At 43.1% G+C, this 17645-nt stretch overlaps 1 protein-coding gene across 38 annotated transcripts in view; it reads right to left on the bottom strand.

Moving 5' to 3' along the window:
• Positions 1-3417: 3417 nt before the first annotated feature.
• MADD (MAP kinase activating death domain) overlaps positions 3418-17645 on the bottom strand; it is a 140168-nt gene continuing 125940 nt past the window's right edge. For 27 of the 38 annotated variants that reach the window (XM_056526483.1, XM_056526495.1, XM_056526487.1 and 24 more), the window contains 4 exons: positions 17371-17477; positions 15774-15843; positions 11331-11377; positions 3418-4207 (listed from right to left, as the gene is read on the bottom strand). In XM_056526483.1, coding sequence (XP_056382458.1) covers positions 4100-4207; positions 11331-11377; positions 15774-15843; positions 17371-17477 — 332 coding nt within the window. In that variant the 3' untranslated portion in view covers positions 3418-4099. The remainder of the gene's footprint in view (positions 4208-11330; positions 11378-15773; positions 15844-17370; positions 17478-17645) is intronic. The other 11 variants (XM_056526501.1, XM_056526503.1, XM_056526504.1 and 8 more) reach the window with 1 other exon arrangement.

Below are 17645 nucleotides of genomic sequence, written 5' to 3'. Positions count from 1 at the left end.
TCTGTCTCCGGCGCCGTCCTCCTGATCTGTCACTGTGCGCAATGATGGTGACGTCGCGTTGAGGACGTCACTGGTCATTGCGCAGCACACAGCGTAACACAGGACGCGCAGGAGCCAAAAATAGCGTGGACCCTGGGAACAGGTAATTCTAAAACCGGGGATGGGGGAGACAATGGGGCAGCAGCCGGGGCGGTGCAGGGCGGTGGTGGGGTGTGCAGTGCGGTGGTGGGGGGTGCGGCGCGGTGCAGGAGGCGGGGTATTATCGGATTATCGGCAAGGTAATTGCCAATACCGATAACGTTTAAAATCGTGAATATCGGCTGATAATATCGGCCAAACTGATAGTCGATCGATCCCAAATATGTAGTGTCTTACCCTTTATTATGTGTTGGTATAGTGTAGTGTTTTTAGGGGGTTTACAGTGAGTTTCTCCAGGTGTTGCAAAACTACAAATCCCAGCATGCACTGACAGACCATACATGCTGGGAGTTGTAGTTATGCAACAGCTGGAGATACATTGGTTGCGCAACACAGAGTTTGCTACTTAACTCAGTGTTTCGCGACCAGTGTGCCTCCAGCTGTTGCAAAACTAGAACTCTCAGCATGTACAGTCTCTCCCACAACTCCCAGTATGCCCTTTCATAGTCTGTGCATGCTGGAAGTTGTAGTTATGCAACAGCTGGATGGGACTTGTAGTTGGAACTCCAGTTGTTGCAAAACTACAACTCCCAGCATGCCCTTTGGCTGTGCATACTGAGAGTTGTTGCTAAGCCGTAAACAGGCCTCACCTCCTGCTGTATCCTGCCACCGGGATTGCCGCCGCTGCTGCCACCACTCCTGAGGGGACCCCTGCCGGGCCAGGGAGTGGTAGGAGTCCCCCGCTGGCCCCGATCGCCATCCCGATCACCACCCAGCAGGGCAGTGATTGGTCGGTTGTTCTGACCCATCAATCACATGATCGTGAGGTGGCACCCATCCCACCTCACTGCTGCTGGGTAAGGGTAAATGGGGCTGTCTCGGACAGCCCCATTTACCCTTTTCTTCCGGGTCACCAGAGACCCGAATGACCCAGAATCACCGCAAATCGCCGGTCTGAATTGACATGAGGGGTCTCAGGACCCCCCCCCCCCCCCCCAGGGGTTTGCACGGGGTGCCTGCTGAGTGATTTTAGCAGGCATCCCGGTCCGGTCCCCGCCTGGCGGGGATAGAAATTCCCACAGGCATACGAGTACGCCCTGGGTCCTTAAGTACCAAGAAGCCAGGGTGTACCCATACTCCCTGAGTCCTTAAGGGGTTCTAAGCCGCTTTCCTTTAGGTCTCTCTCTACTGCTTGTATTTCAGCTGGTCATCAGGAGTTTCAGTAGCTGGACTAGCTCACTTTTGACTTGAGGCAGGACAATGAGAGACATTTATCATTGTTGCTTTGGTAAGCGAGTTCTGTAGTCATTCTTTGCTTTGCTTTTGCTTACGTGTGACGTATTTATCATAGTATCACAGGGGGTTGATACATTTGGTTTACATAAGCAAAAAACAATAAATCACTTTTGAATACCGTTTTTTTTGCACACAAGCAAAAACCAATAAATGACTTCAGAACACCACTGTGTTCATTTTTGCATATTTTTTTCCTTCTTCCCTTCTAAAAGTCATAACACTCAATTTTGCAACTACAGACCCATATAAAGTCTTGTTTTTTGCGTCCCCAATTGTACTTTGTAATGGCATCACTTATGTTATAATATAATCTGCGGCTATATATATATATATATATATATATATATATATATATATATATATATATATATTTGTGGGGTGAAATAAAAAAAACACCATTTTGTAACTCTTGAGGGCTTCAGTTTCTACGCAGTGCACTTTTTGGTAAAAATTATACTTATCTTTATTCTGTAGATCCATACAGTTACAAGGATACCCAATTTATATGGGTTTTCATTTTAATACTTAAAAAAAATTATAAACTACATGCACCAAAATTAGTATGCTTAAAATTGTCATGTTCTGACCCCTATAACTTTTTAATTTTTCCGCGTACAGACATTATGGTTTGGTTGGTATCTGGCAGAGAATGAAAATAGGGGGAACTTGCTTAGGGTTCCCCATATTTTTATTATCAGCCAGATACCAACTAAGCAATAACAGCCTGACGTTACCAGGGTGGGTGAGCACCACTGTTACTGGCCCTCCCCAGCCTAAATAACACCAGCCTGTTACCGACTAGGCCCAGGAGCGCCATTTTTGACGCTCCAGGCCTGTTGGTACTGGCTCTTCCCGGCACCACTGTGACGGTGGGTACCGAGGTAATAATTGGAGGGTTAGCGCTAGTTGTTTTTATGGCTAATAACAAGCCCTGGCTTAGTAATGGACTCCGTCTATAAGACGGCTTCCACTACCATGCCTGTAAAGGAAATAAATAAAAAATGCCAGTATCTACCACCTGCTGGCAAGCTGGGAGTTGTAGTCCTGCAATAGCTAGTAGCCATATGCTATAAATGAGACAGGTATATGGAGGGTGGAGAATTAATCCATTTACATAAAGGTTACCCGTGGGCAATCCACAATAAACCCTGCTTTCCCATAAACTAAGGTTAAAAGTGCAGTCTTTATTGTTATTTTCCGCACAATAAACTCTGTTTAAAATTGTCATTCACTCCATTGTCCTGATCTGAAATTATTGATTTGACCATCAGGTCTTGTGGTGTGAACTTGTGAATCAATGCAAGGTGCCTGCAGTAATACCTTCACTGATACAAGATTCAGGACAGGGCATCTGTATTAAAACTTAACAGGCCCCCCTCAACATGTTTCGCTACCTAAGTAGCGTTGTCAAGAGGCAGACGGGCACCGGAGTGGTAAAAAAAGGTATATCCTATCACCTTGATATCTTACTAAATATAGTGTTTGCCCCATTTGTGTGATGCTCTGAAATCTTCAGGATTGAGTTTTAATGCTAATGTGTACAATATGTAAAAAAAAGAGTGTAGAGGATAAGTACCCTCACCATTTATGGGGGGAAATTATCATTGGGCAAATCAAGTTCCTTCTCCGTTTTCCTGCGCATATGTCATGTGTACTTCCCACACATTTATCTAAGAGGTGCATGTTCTTTGTAAATAGCAGCTTAGTTTACATAGTAGCTTAGATATAGACAAGTTGGTTGAGACTGGTGTGAGAAAAATAATCATAACACTTTATGTAATACAGAACCTTGCATTTCTTACAAGGAAGCAATAAATACATCAGAACTTGCAATAAATAGATCACCATGAGACCTGCCAGATTGTAGTTTTTTTTAGAACCAGCTTCAAAAATTATTATGTGCTGCCCCTAGTGGTAACAAATAAAAAAAACGTAACCATGTAATAAAAAGACACTAGTGCACAAAGTAAATCAATGCCCAGCCAGCATCAGAATGCCAGTTTATTGCACATTCAGGATCTGTACAGATTTCTATAAATAAGAAAGACCTGGATATTTACATCGTGCTCTCCATGCAGTGGTGGGCAGTGCCGGGAAGGGGAGAGCGCTGCGTTTACATTAAAGAATATTTACACTCTGTACCTTAGGATTCCACAGTAGTTTTAATATCCACAAAATGTGAACCCTTTAGATGCTAGAAGACCAAGAGGTGCAGCAGTTCTGTTCTCACATCTAAAAGCTTTTTCTGCTCCATAATCAGACACAGGGAAGTATGGGAAAACCTGAATGTTTCCCTGTCACCATGAAATGAAGCAGCCTGGAGCCAGCCCTATACTATCAGTCAGCGACAAAAACACTAGCAAACCGCAGGGATGTAGAGGAACACAACATTTGTATGGTCCTGGAAGAGTTGTGTTATACTCATCACACAGATCGCCAATAACACAAAGCACACTGCACAAAAGCGGGTAGAGGGGAACAGGGGCAGTAAAATGCTGTCACAACACATTTACTACAAGGGAATTTGTGCAGGCTCCAGATATAAGAGAAAGAATGTTACAGCAGAACGCCCACGTAACAGCTGTCAGCAATTCCAATGATAAGGGACAAGAGGCATAGCAGACATGGGAGGAGTGTGTGATCAGGAGAAGCTTTTTAGGAGAGGTCAACTGGACACAGGCCGAGGGGGTCTGCTCTTCATCTCCGCTTCCTTTCCTCGAATGGCAGCCACGTAGGAGAAGAGACAAAGGACGGAATAGCAGATCTCATGGGCCTGTTAAAATGCAAAAAAAAAAAGAGTGGTCAAATAAGAAGTGACCTCAGAATTGAAGTCAAGACAACACTTTCTGAGCACTTAGCCAACAGCTATTAAGGAAAACTTTCAGCTTGCTCCCTCCGAACTAACCAGTGGTACTGGCTGATAGAGGCGGTGTTAACTGGCACTCTGACATCACCGCCTCCATCCGCAGCACCGCCCAGCTCATCAATATTCCTCCCCGCCTCTCCCCGCTCTGTAATGAAGAGGGAGAGGCAGAGGGAGGAGAGGAATATTGATGGGCTGGGCGGCGCTGTGGCCGGAGGAAGTGACCTCAGAGTGCCAGTTACCCCGCCTGTGCCAGTTAACACTTCATTAGTATATAAGGAATAACAAAGATATCGGCAGAACAGCCCGGCGGATCCGGGCACAGTAAGCACCAAACTGATCAGTGTCCCCCACACTATCAGCCAGTATTGCTGGTTAGTGCGGGGGGGGGGGGGGGGGAGTAAGCTGACAGTTTTCCTTTAAGGCAACTGGCTCCAATTTCCTAACCCCCCCCCTCTTGTAGTAGGGAGAAAAAAAGACTAAACCTCATCCCCTGCTGAAAAAAAACAACAAAACAGACAGTTGAACGTATTCCTGAATTGTATAATCCCACAAACAATATGGGCAAAATTTTCTCCTGTTTACTTGCATTACTTATTCCTAGGTTTGTTTCAAGGAGTTGTGCAGCGAAAATTAACTTATTCCTCTCTCTGAAAGTAACAAGCTTCACTCAATCTCTATGGGAGCACCAAAGAGGCCAGAGTGCTGTACTTGGGCATCTCTGGGGATCTCGGGGATTGTGCAGGAGATTGCAGGGGGTCCCAGATAGGGAATACGTTACTTTTTCCTGCACAACCTCTTTAATGCTGAAAGGAATGGATTATAGGTAACGCTACAAACTGATCATGCTGATCAGTAACTCCTTTGGCGATGGAAAGGACTATAGTTCACATCTTCTAATACAGATTCAGCAGGGTGACTGAAAACTACACCGCCACAATCTCATGCAGCAAACAGAGGTGTGAACAGAAGCAGCTTTTAAGCTATGAAAGATATGTTGTCCCTCTTGAGACTACTGGTCCTTTTAATACACCAGATCAGATGGTGCAGGATCATCATTATCCAGCATCAGATTTTGACCTTGTTATGCAATGTGACAACTAAACATTAAATAGAAAACTCAAAAAGAAAAGAAAAACAAAACACATTGAGCAGCCTAACTACCTATGGCAATGTGTAATGTGTGCCATTCTAACATTGGGATCCTAGGTTTAAATCTGAATAAGGGAAAAATCAGCACAAAGCTTGCATTCTCCCTCTACGTTATGGGGTTTCCTCCCCACAATCAGATCAGTCATTACCTAATGTGTGGATAGGGAACAACTGCAAGATTGGAAAACCGCTTTAACTGGTATTCTATGATATCTTCTCCAATGCGTACAACATAGAAGATAAACTGTAAGCCTCAATGGGGTTAAGGTGAGGAATGCGATTACAATTTAAGGAACATGCTGCTATTATTTAGGAAATAAGAAATTAGATACTTAATTTAGTAGCCTACTGTGCTTAAAGGGAGCATGACATGTTAAAAAAAAAGTTCAATGTGCAGGAATTCTGTTATGGAGCGGAGCAGATGACAGTTTTATGGGAAAAGTCTCAGTGTTACTTGTCATTTATTCATTTAAACCTCTGCTCATTCTAGGCTACATGTGGGTGGTGCTGCTCAGTGATTGACAGCTGTTTGGGTATAAGTGTGCATCTGTCAGCTGTCAAGTAGGACTCAACAAAAAGACCAAGAGGATGTCTGGGCCTCACCGTATATAGTAGAAGTCAATGCAAAACATACAAATATTGCTCAGTCTACCTTTGGTTCCCTAAAATTTGTATAACATTAAAATAAATACAAAACATGTCAATAATGTTGCTAAACCAAAGATTCCTGCAGCCAGGGAAAGGAAACATAGAAACATAGTGCAATCTTAGTAGTAACCTTTATTACAACCTCCACAGCTGCACCCCTCCAACAACTAGGGGTGAGATTAGCCTCACAGTTTAAGAAGGTCTATAGCAAAGATGACCTAGTGTGATTGAAAAAACAATGAACCATGAACAATATATTGATCACACACCCCATCTGTTATACTTCTGAATCTACATGTGTGGGGTGTGCCGGTTGTTCTAGTGCAATACTGAAAACTACAGCTACCGGGGCTCAAGAGGTTACATTCCGTCGTGCCACTAAACTCACCCCCAAACAGCACCTCCTTCCCTGCTCTCCTCCACTAATATCATTTGCACCCCCCTGTACGCTCTGTCACTGATGATGCCCTGTACACAGAGGGAGTTGACTGTAAAAAGCTTATCATGGGACCAATGGATGGGATGACATAAGAAGAGACGGTAATAAATAAAACACCAGGTGACCTGAATCTGAAACCAGAAATAGAAGAAACCTAAAATAACCAACTGACAAAACTTTTCAAGATTGCAATAGGGGTGGGGGAGATACAAGCGTCGGAAAACCCTTTAAAATAGATCAAGATTAAATATTATGAAATGAAAGCACTCAAAATTGCACTTGCATGCAAGCACTTAAAAGGTACGCTTTAAGGGTAGGGGCATACATTCCATATACAGTGTATTGAACACTGGGCAACATCTGCTGCACATTCTCCTATGAGCAGACATACAGAGCTACATGCGATAGCCCTGTGTGCACAGTGAAGTTTGGAGGCAGGCCCAACAAACCGACATGACTGACATGCGTCCAAACCTCACTACACACACAGGGCTGCTGCATGTAGCCCTGTGTGTCTGCTCATAGGAGAATATGCAGTGTATTTCTCCCTGCACAGAGGATTTTGCGCAGAGTGAAATATGCTGCGTATATGCAATGTGTGACCCTACCCTAAAGTAGTATGGCTGTGCTCATGCTACAAAGCAGTGGTATAGCGTAAAGAAGCAGCAACTTCTAACTGATATAAAAGATTAATATTAAATGAGACTTTGAGGTTTGTTTAGTTCCATTTAGCAGTTTCTTAATTTTACACATAAGAATGTACAAAATTTTTCAAGTAATTTTTTTATTTATTACATTACTTTAGCCTTATGTCAAACCGTTTATGACTTAAGCATGTTGCTATTCCTAAACTATTAGCTCATAAATCAAGAGTTTAATTTATCCCATGCTACAGTTACTGACAAATTATGATATCCCTAAAGTGTAAGATTACAAAGGCGTTAATGATGTCGCCAAATGGACACTTGAGGCTTAACCAGGGGTAAGGTTTATTAAAGATGCCTGGAACCTAAAACCGGAGCTGTCAACACATGAAAATGATGGATTTTATCAGTAGGACAGTTACTAGGTGTAAACTGCTTTTTAGCTACCTAAAATATGAGCGCCCCCCTCCATAAAAAATACTGACCCCTACTTGATTTTGCTAACACTACAGATCAGCTGCACTACACCTTCAAAGTTTATGACCTGGAGATGAAGCTAAAAGGCATTTTCAGGTCTAACTCAAATTGCCTACAAAATCTTTACAATAGGTCATCTTGTCGCAAGTGGTGACTGTGTTTTTTGTTGTTTGTCTGGGGTGTTTGTGTTGTTCAGTGTCCTTTCTTCCGCTCATTGTGCAGTGTTCTGTCTTTTATCTCTCTTCCAGATTTAGAATAGTGGCGGCTACTGCGTCCGCCCCCTTGTATTTTTACTTACGTTTCCTTTGTTTCCTTATGGCTACTGATTTTCATGTGGTATAACCACTAATATTGTCTGTGTTTTGCTTGTAAGCTATCCTTGTCTCGTCTACTCTTCTGTTTTGTGTTTGCCTTGGTGTGTTGTTCGCTGTCTAATTTCCTGTTTTTTTGTGTTCAGGTTACCTATGCCACTTGTTGTTGCCCCTCGTCTTGTGCTACTTGTTATAATATTTTCTCTTCTGTGAAACCCATACAGTGTTTTTGAATATGTTTTTAGCCTTGAATATGCCTCTTGTTTGTGGGACGGTTCAGTGTATTGCACTGCACTATTTTCCGTAATATTGTTTTTGTTTTCTCTGCTGTGAAGAAAGGACACCGAGGTTGGGGGGAGGTTATTTCTGTGCGGGTTGGATGGGTTTTCCGGGTTTATGTTTTTTCTTTGTTTTTGTATGCTGTTTGTTTTATATATATATATAAAAATAAAAAAAAACTTTAATAAAAAATTCTGATTAAAGAAAAAAAAAATAGATCATCAATAAACAATATACTGGAGTCCAACTCCCGACAACTATCTCCAACTATCTAGCCTCGCAGATCAGCTTTTAAAGGGCTCATAACACTTGTGAGAATGCTACGGCCACTTCACTTCCTGCCAGACACCTGTACACAAGGTAGTGGTTAGATCTGGTATTGTACCATGTCTCAACCAGGAAGACTGTACCTGGTTGAGACACTGTGTCCCCCCCTCTCCCACACAGATAAACAGAGAAGGTGTGTTTCGACCAGCTTCCGTGCTGGGTGCAACACGTCATTACAGGAGCTGAGCAGGGGCCCCATATGAGAGATCCTGGGAATAGAGGCAAAGTTTTTTTTCTGCTGAATATCTCCTTTAAGTTTCTGTATGTGTAATAATCCTTCTGTATGAACAATCATCCTTCTAAAAACATAACTTTTAGAGAGAAGCTACAAGCTTCTCAATCATATCAACAGCAGCAATTTCAATGCTTAGTGTAACCCTTTCCTTGCTGTGCTGCTGCTGAACGTATACTGTGCTCTTTCATGTATCTATACACAAAGTTCAAGGCTGAGACCCAAATGAGGAGTGTATATACAAAGGGTTATTTATTTTCAACAATTTGGTCATAAGACAGAATAAAGAATCCACATTATCACTCACTAATGTCACTTCATATACGTTAACCTTTAATATATACATTTAAATAGAGCCAAGTAGGTTAAAAACCCAGTACCCCTGCTTGCTAATATCCTTAGGTGTGCATAGGCTTACCCTTTCCCCCTCCAAATGCCATTTATAGTTCTGTACTGTGTAATTCATTAGCCCAACTACAATGCCAGCCTGTTCAGTGCAGTTTGATCAGCAGTGTATCATGACATGTTGTGCTTGGACAGGCAACTAAAGAAGGAAGTACCGTATATACTCGAGTATAAGCCGAGTTTTTCAGCACGATTTTTCGTGCTGAAAACACCCCCCTCGGCTTATACTCGAGTGAACTCCCCCACCCGCAGTGGTCTTCAACCTGCGGACTTCCAGAGGTTTCAAAACTACAACTCCCAGCAAGCCAGGGCAGCCATCGGCTGTCCGGGCTTGCTGGGAGTTGTAGTTTTGAAACCTCCGGAGGTCCGCAGGTTGAAGACCACTGCGGCCTTCAACATCATCCAGCCCCCTCTCACCCCCTTTAGTTCTGAGTACTCACCTCCGCTCGGCGCTGGTCCGGTCCTGCAGGGCTGTCCGGTAAGGAGGTGGTCCGGTGAGGAGGTGGTCCGGGCTGCTATCTTCACCGGGGAGGCCTCTTCTAAGCGCTTCGGGCCCGGCCTCAGAATAGTCACGTTGCCTTGACAACGACGCAGATGCGTCGTTGTCAAGGCAACGGCTCTATTCCGGGCCGGAAGCGCGGAGAAGAGGCGCCCCCGGTGAAGATAGCAGCCCGGACCACCTCCTCACCGGACCACCTCCTTACCGGACAGCCCTGCAGGACCGGACCAGCGCCGAGCGGAGGTGAGTACTCAGAACTAAAGGGGGTGAGAGGGGGCTGGATGATGTTGAAGGCCGCAGTGGTCTTCAACCTGCGGACCTCCGGAGGTTTCAAAACTACAACTCCCAGCAAGCCCGGACAGCCGGGAGTTGTAGTTTTCAAACCTCTGGAGGTCCGCAGGTTGAAGACCACTGAGGGCGAATGATGAGAAGAGGATGATGAAGGGGGGGGGGGGTGTGGGGATGATGAAGGGGGGTGGGGATGATGAAGGGGGGGGGTGTGGGATGATTACAAGGGGATGATGAAGGGGGGATGTGTGGGATGATAAGGGGATGTGTGGGATGATGACAAGGGGATGATGAAGGGGGGATGTGTGGGATGATAAGGGGATGTGTGGGATGATGACAAGGGGATGATGAAGGGGGGATGTGTGGGATGATGACAAGGGGATGATGAAGGGGGGATGTGTGGGATAAGGGGATGTGTGGGATGATGACAAGGGGATGATGAAGGGGGGATGTGTGGGATAAGGGGATGTGTGGGATGATGACAAGGGGATGATGAAGGGGGGATGTGTGGGATGATGACAAGGGGATGATGAAGGGGGGATGTGTGGGATGATAAGGGGATGTGTGGGATGATGACAAGGGGATGATGAAGGGGGGATGTGTGGGATGATAAGGGGATGTGTGGGATGATGACAAGGGGATGATGAAGGGGGGATGTGTGGGATGATGACAAGGGGATGATGAGGATGTTAATGACGGGTCTGGATGATGACAGGGGGGGATGAGGTATTTCCCACCCTAGGTTTATACTCGAGTCAATAACTTTTCCTGGGATTTTGGGTTGAAATTAGGGGTCTCGGCTTATACTCGGGTCGGCTTATACTCGAGTATATACGGTACCTGTGTGTATACTACTGGCAAACAGACTGGCTCTGGTCCCACCCCCTGAAATGGAGTCAAAGACAAAAAGTTGTGCACAATAGAGGGGACTCTCAAGGATTTAAAGCAACAGTGGGAGCACTAAAATCACATTGTAATATAACCAAACCATGCCGGTTTTTAAAAATCTTTGAAAACCACAGGTACACTTACAAAAATGCTGTTTGTTAGCTATATGTGCTAGTACTTGGTTAATACAACGTGGTTGCTTTCTCCCAAAGGTAGTGCAGCTCTGGGTCATGTACTTTAATGAAGTAAAGATGCAAAACCGAACATACAGTACGAACAGTCAAGGCACTATTTCTGAAAGACATTATCCATGTTTTTCTAATCCCATAGAACCCCTTTAGGATTAAATAAAAAATAAATAAAAAAAATAAAAACTTTCCCATAGATTTTTTTTTTTTTCTTTTCAATGTAGATAAAAGCTTTAGAAACATGGTGTCTACTTACCATAGGTGTCTTGTATCTGTGGCTCACCACTTCTTTAGTTTCAGGAACTAAAATCGGATCCAAGAGACAAAACAGAGAGTTCAAAAACACTGAGAGAAAACATGAAACCAGTTGGAGATAGGTCACCCAGCCAGGAGCTACTGAGGACACCCAGGGGACATGTTAAATGGTCACAGGCATAACACCACCAAGGATTTAAGATCACAGGGTCACATTGACAACAGAGAATTAAATAGCACAATGACACCCAGGGAAGCGAGGTCAGTAGAATCAAGTGTCATTAAGGAAGCCAGCCAGCAAGGTCATACCAACACCAATATGTCAGTAAGTTAGACTCTACAGCTTTGGTTAATTCGGTTATGATATTTTCTGTACATTTCTCAATTAGTCTGGGGAAACAGCACAAACAGCATATTTCTTATATTTCGCTTTTATTACAAAAAAAAATTGGGAATATAAAAGTCAGCAAATCACATATTTAAAGATTACTATCAGAATCTTTAAATATCTTAAAGAGAATAAAGTAAGGGATAAAGTTTTAAAAAATCTATATAAAAGCCCCTCCTGTGTGATAAAATTTCAGAGAATCCCTATGACAACACTACCAACCCATAAGTTAAGCCAGCTCACTTATAATATGGAAACTGAAGCTTATGGCAACCAACTAGTATGCAATGACGAACTTATAACTTTAAAAGGGGGTGGCCTAAATTATCTCTTGTACCATGGTTCACGAGAACAGGGGTTCTATGTCCCTGTTTGAATGAAGCAGTAGTCCACCAAAAAGCTATGACACTGACAGAAATAAAGTACCGCTATCTGCAATCTTTGCCAGTTCATTAGAGTTTGAATGTAGCAGTCACACATATGTCCTGCTAATACGGGATATCCCTTCTTGAGTATTACCCCTAGTAATCAGACACTTGTTATCTATGGAAAAGTGATAAGTGTTAGGACAACCACTTAAAGCTGCAGGTTGTGTTGTCATGGGGACAAAAAAACTTAAATAAGATAGTTAGTTTACAAAAATGGTAAAGGAGCTTTAATACAGATCATCTAGATGTCCCATATCAGTGTTAGGATATCAGTGTAAGGATATACTATGTTGCAATAGCCAATTTAAGCCTGTTTAAATCAGATGGGGGGGGGGGGGGGGTCCATACATGCATACAAGCGTCAAACTAACATCTATTATGTCTACCCTTATTGTTTATTGAATTATAAGTGTTAATATAGCATTTTATTTTTATTCCCAGCACCAAACACTGACACATCACAGAAGAAGGATGTCAACAGATCACCAAAAAGCATGTAAAAAAAAAAAAATTACATAGATGGGTAAGAGAAGTTAGGGGTAGACAAAACAAAATAAAAACAATTATGGACATTTTGTTATGTTGAAATACATAAAGTTGGGGCACAGTTCTATGTAAGCCAAATAATCTTGTTAGGAATGGATCTAATATCGTAAATTTGAAAATCTGGGGTCTGATATGGTACGGAAGTCTTTATCTTACAAAAGACTGATTAAAGGTGTATTCACACGAACAGTATTCTGCGCAGATTTGATGTGCAGGATTTTCTGCTGCAGATTTCAATGTAACATGTCTTAGAGCAGAAGTGAGACGGCACCGCTATGTCCAGTAACCAATAGCCACAGGTGGGGAGTAACGGGTAGCAACCCAGCAGTCATCTGACTCGTAAATAATGAGTCTGCGGCGGTGCTAGGATGTGCTAAAGAGATAGACTCAGTATAACATCACATATTAAGCATCCAAGAAACTCCTGCACTCACCGCTCAAATCGAGACCCGAAGCTCCTCAACAGGAAAAACCGGGGACACAGGCTGTAGAGATGTGGGCGCTCAGAGGCGAACAACCAGCAGCCTCGAAGCCGGTAGAAGCACAACTTTGCGTGAAAACTGCCGGTTGTTCGCCTCTGAGCACCCACATCTCTGCAGCCTGTGTCCCCGGTTTTTCCCACTGAGGAGCTTCAAGTCTCAATTTGAGCGGTGAGTGCAGGAGTTTCTTGGAAGTTTAAGATTTCAATGTAAACAAAATGACTGAACACAGCTTGAAATCCTGCACATCAAATCTGTGCAGAATACTGTACGTGTGAATAGACCCTAATATCCCTTTATGTCGGACTGCGTCCGCACTGCTGAAATTCAGCAGGCGCTGGCGAAATCATTGGCGGTAGAACATTGTGGACGTGCGCCGTCTCCATAGATGGCAAGTTAGTAACCTTTTACCAAGTATTTAAAGAGGACCTATCATTTCCTAGAAAACCTGATAAATTAAAAATGAGACTAAAATATTAAATGTCTCTCAAATATAATTAGATCAATTAAAGTATTTCCTTTTTAATTATGTAATAACAGCTCAGATCCTTTAAATGGGCACTATCAGATACAAGCCCACCTTCACTTACTGGACTTTGTCCATGCCTGTAACCCAGCTTGGACAAAGCCATGATTTTAGAAGCCATGATTTCTATAAAACGGAAATAACATTTTCTTATGAAGTATATTAGAATGGTTAAGGTTTTGCCAAGATGTACAACATATAAAAAAGTTTTTGAATCTGAAAGTGCCCATTTAAGAAAAAGAGACCACAGTCGGCTGCAATGAGATTCTCCACAAACAGCACTGAGCTCTGCAAATATCCTTCTAGAGGTATTATGGAGCAGCAGTAAGGGGTGGCTAGGAAGTAAACCTTGTCAAACTTGTCACAGGTCAATGTTGTGTGGCGCTACTGACTGTGTTTATGCAGTGAAAAACTTTGGGGAAAGAAATGTTGAACCCTTTACAAACAGTTGTGTTTTCCACTAGCATACTAACCTATTACAAGCAGCTGCCTCATCCTTCTCTATCAGATTAACCCTTTACAAGCAGCTTTATCTTCTTACTTTAGCCAGGCTGCATAATACACATATAATAATGGCTGATGATATTATTCAGTATAGTTAATTTCACCTGATTTGCATTTTGCTGCCCAATAGAGCCACTGGTGAATTATTTTTACTAGATTTGAGATTTACTTTTGGCGAGCTTACTAAAAAAACAGTAATAAAGTTTGTAAGGTTGAAAAAAAGACATATGCCCGTCTAGTTCATCCTGCAGTATTGGTACAGATGAAGTAAAAAAAAAAATAATAATATACAATTGAGGTAGAAGGCAATTCCTTCTTGACACCAAATCTGGCAATCAGGATAAATTCCTTCTTCTCCAGACTCTAGTAACTTCAATTTGTAATATTCTTACACTCAAGAAAGTCATCCAGGAGGCCTCTTTAACACTCTTTAAGTGAGATCACCTTGACCACAGCGTTCCATAGTTCATTGCATTTACAGTGAAGAAGCCCCTTCTATGTTGGTGGAGAAACCTTTTTCCTCTAGACAGAGGGCATATCCCTTTCTTATAAATTAAGTCCTTGGTGATTTATGCCAATTCATTCTCCAATTGACCAGCCACTCGAGGAAAATATGGCAAATCAGGTGAACTAATTTGTTCACCCCAAATCCTGCCCAGATCTGAGCACAAGATGCCACTTTGCCATTCAGATGCTGTCTAGAATCCGCTCCTACCCTCAGTTATTACCTCCCAGTAAAAAAAAAAAAAAAAAAAAAAAAAAAAAATCTTACCATATTTAGACCTCTCTTTGCTAAATAAAACCTGCTTCACAGTAAAACTTGGTGAAATCATCCAATTTGCTAATTATATGTATTTGAGAAAAGTCTATGCAGTCACTTATTGTGTTTTTCTCAGAACAGATAGGTCCTCTTATTTCCATGTGGCGCCACTACAGGAAAGAAGTATTACACAGTTCTTCATAAAATCAGTGAAAGAGAGAGGTATTCTTTGTAGCTGTTCTCTATTCTACCTTCTAAATGGAGGTCATGAATTAGGTATTTTCATAGGATATATGTTATTTTATAAAGGTTCTGACACATAATCAATTGGAATATGAAGAAATCTCAACTACTATGCCTATCCTCAAAAGATAGCGTTATACGAATAGCTTTCAAAAAGTTCAGCTTATCAGCTTATTGATTTAATTTAAATGTTGGATACAAAACAATCTAAAACAGTTTTTAAAAATATATCTGAATAAATATCAAACTTACCTACTCTCAAGAGGGGGGGGGGGGGGGGTCTACGATAGAGTGGAAGTTATAGGTCAAGGAACTGGCGAATATCATGAACCTCTATAGTCAATAGGGTAGAACATTACCTGATTGGAGGAGGAAGGTTTTCACAGCTGCCACAGGCAGATGAAGCACAGATTATACAGCAGTAACTCAGAGATCCCAAGAAACATCTTTACCATATTCCTGGAAACCCCAAAACCTCCCCTCCAGGGATAAATGTTAACTATGGGGAATCCTACACTCTGAGTTACTGCCACAGCAATACAGACCCAGCGGCACAAGGATGGTAATTACCAAATTCCTCCAAGACAAAGACGCCCCGTACAGTGTTACACTTTTTAATGTGATTCAGCTGTATAAAAACCTGGAGGAGAAAGGGGACAGGGGGGAGAGAACAGAGCACATAGGAAGGAAGAGAAGGGGAGAGGAGACAGAAGAGGAGAGAAGAGAAGAGGGGAGAGAGAGGAGGAGAGAGGAGGAGAGAGGAGGAGAGAGGAGGAGAGAGGAGGAGAGAGGAGGAGAGAGGAGGAGAGAGGAGGAGAGAGGAGGAGAGAGGAGGAGAGAGGAGGAGAGAGGAGGAGAGAGGAGGAGAGAGGAGGAGAGAGGAGGAGAGAGGAGGAGAGACAGAAGGCACTGGTTAATTTTTTCATATCCAGGGTTTTCAATGGTGGTCACAACATTTCTGTAACAAAATTAACGTGGGAAGGGGTGAAAACAGCTTTGGAATAATGGGGAAACATACCCTAAATACAGCAAATAATCAGGAGGTAAACCATAAGTAAAGCCGGGGGGGGGGGGGGGGGAGAAGGGGAAGTGTTGGAGGTAAGACGGGAGGTAGCACAGACAGCTCAAAACTAACGGGAGGGGGAAGAGCAGCGAGAAGCAAAGATGGCGGCAGAGTGAGTACCTTCCGCTCCTTGCAGGAGGAGTGAGCGTGGGAGAGAAATGAGACTGTTAGTGACACAGCGAGACCACACCTCCCCTCACCTTGTATAACCCCCAGCAACACACAGCCCAGAACAAGACATCAACACGGGGAGGCAAAGAAAAGCAGCCCCGTCATCAAATCCGTCCCTGCTCCTCACCCAGCACAGAGCGCAGGCCCTACTCAAACTTCTATGAAGGAACGGTCACACCGGATACTGCTGTGACCTGCATCCCGTGTAAGGATGTATGGAATTATGGACATTTGGAATAATCAGTCTGAATGCTGCATGTCTTCCTTTAATTCTCCTTTGTCCTCTGGATATTTGGATATGAGATGGAAAAAAACTGAAAGATCCCTGAATGACCTGCTGAGCCCTGGGTGACCTTGTGATGACTTGCAGACCAAGGTGACCTGAATTTTATTTTGCCCCCTGGGTGACCTGAGGATGAGCTGTGTATGGAGGTTCAGCGCTGGGAGAGGTCAGCCCGAGCCAGGGAGGGGTTACAAAAAGACAGCATCAGACACCCTCAATCCCAGCAGGCAAAGGGCAGCATGGAGCAAAGACAGCGAAAGACAGCACATGTGTCACACAGCTAAAGCAAGCAGAGGAAACACAGACTGAGAGGCAGAAAAGGGGCTCAAGATATAGGGGTACCCGGCACACTGCATCCCAAACACTGCAATGTTGCACAATCTTTCCTACAAGACACACAGCAAACACATGATCTGCACACACAGAATGGGCTTGTGAAGATACAACACAATTCATGTAACAAAAAAATAAGTACATTTTTTCTTTTTTTAATTGTAAAAATTATGGGATAGCACCAAACAATGGACCATCACTCACGCAATGGATAACATCGCCTTCACGACAAACCCTTACTTACATACACGTTTTCTATGAACAGTCACACTATGCCCTGACTCATAATGCCGTCCACATTCACACTCCCCTCATACCTGACTGTGCATGAATTTCAGGTTAATGCCTTCCAGGGTCACTTGAAGAAGACCCCCTTCCCCAGTTTTCATGTCTTGAACTGGGAACTCTCCACCAAGCTCTGGGCCTGCAAGGCAAGAAATGAGAAGGTAAGCCAAAGACAACTTCTGGAGCAGGCTCTACAATAATAAGGCAAAGATAGCAGCAATCAATGCAGTACAGACGTTCTGCACTGAATTTATAATGTTTTTACATTAACCCCTTCCATACTAAAGATTAAATCACCCCCCCCTTT

The sequence above is a fragment of the Hyla sarda genome, chromosome 6 (assembly GCF_029499605.1).
Source record: "Hyla sarda isolate aHylSar1 chromosome 6, aHylSar1.hap1, whole genome shotgun sequence".
Classification (NCBI taxonomy): Eukaryota; Metazoa; Chordata; class Amphibia; order Anura; family Hylidae; genus Hyla; species Hyla sarda.
The sequence above is the reverse complement of the archived record's forward strand: the minus strand, read 5'-3'. Positions and strand labels throughout refer to the sequence as shown.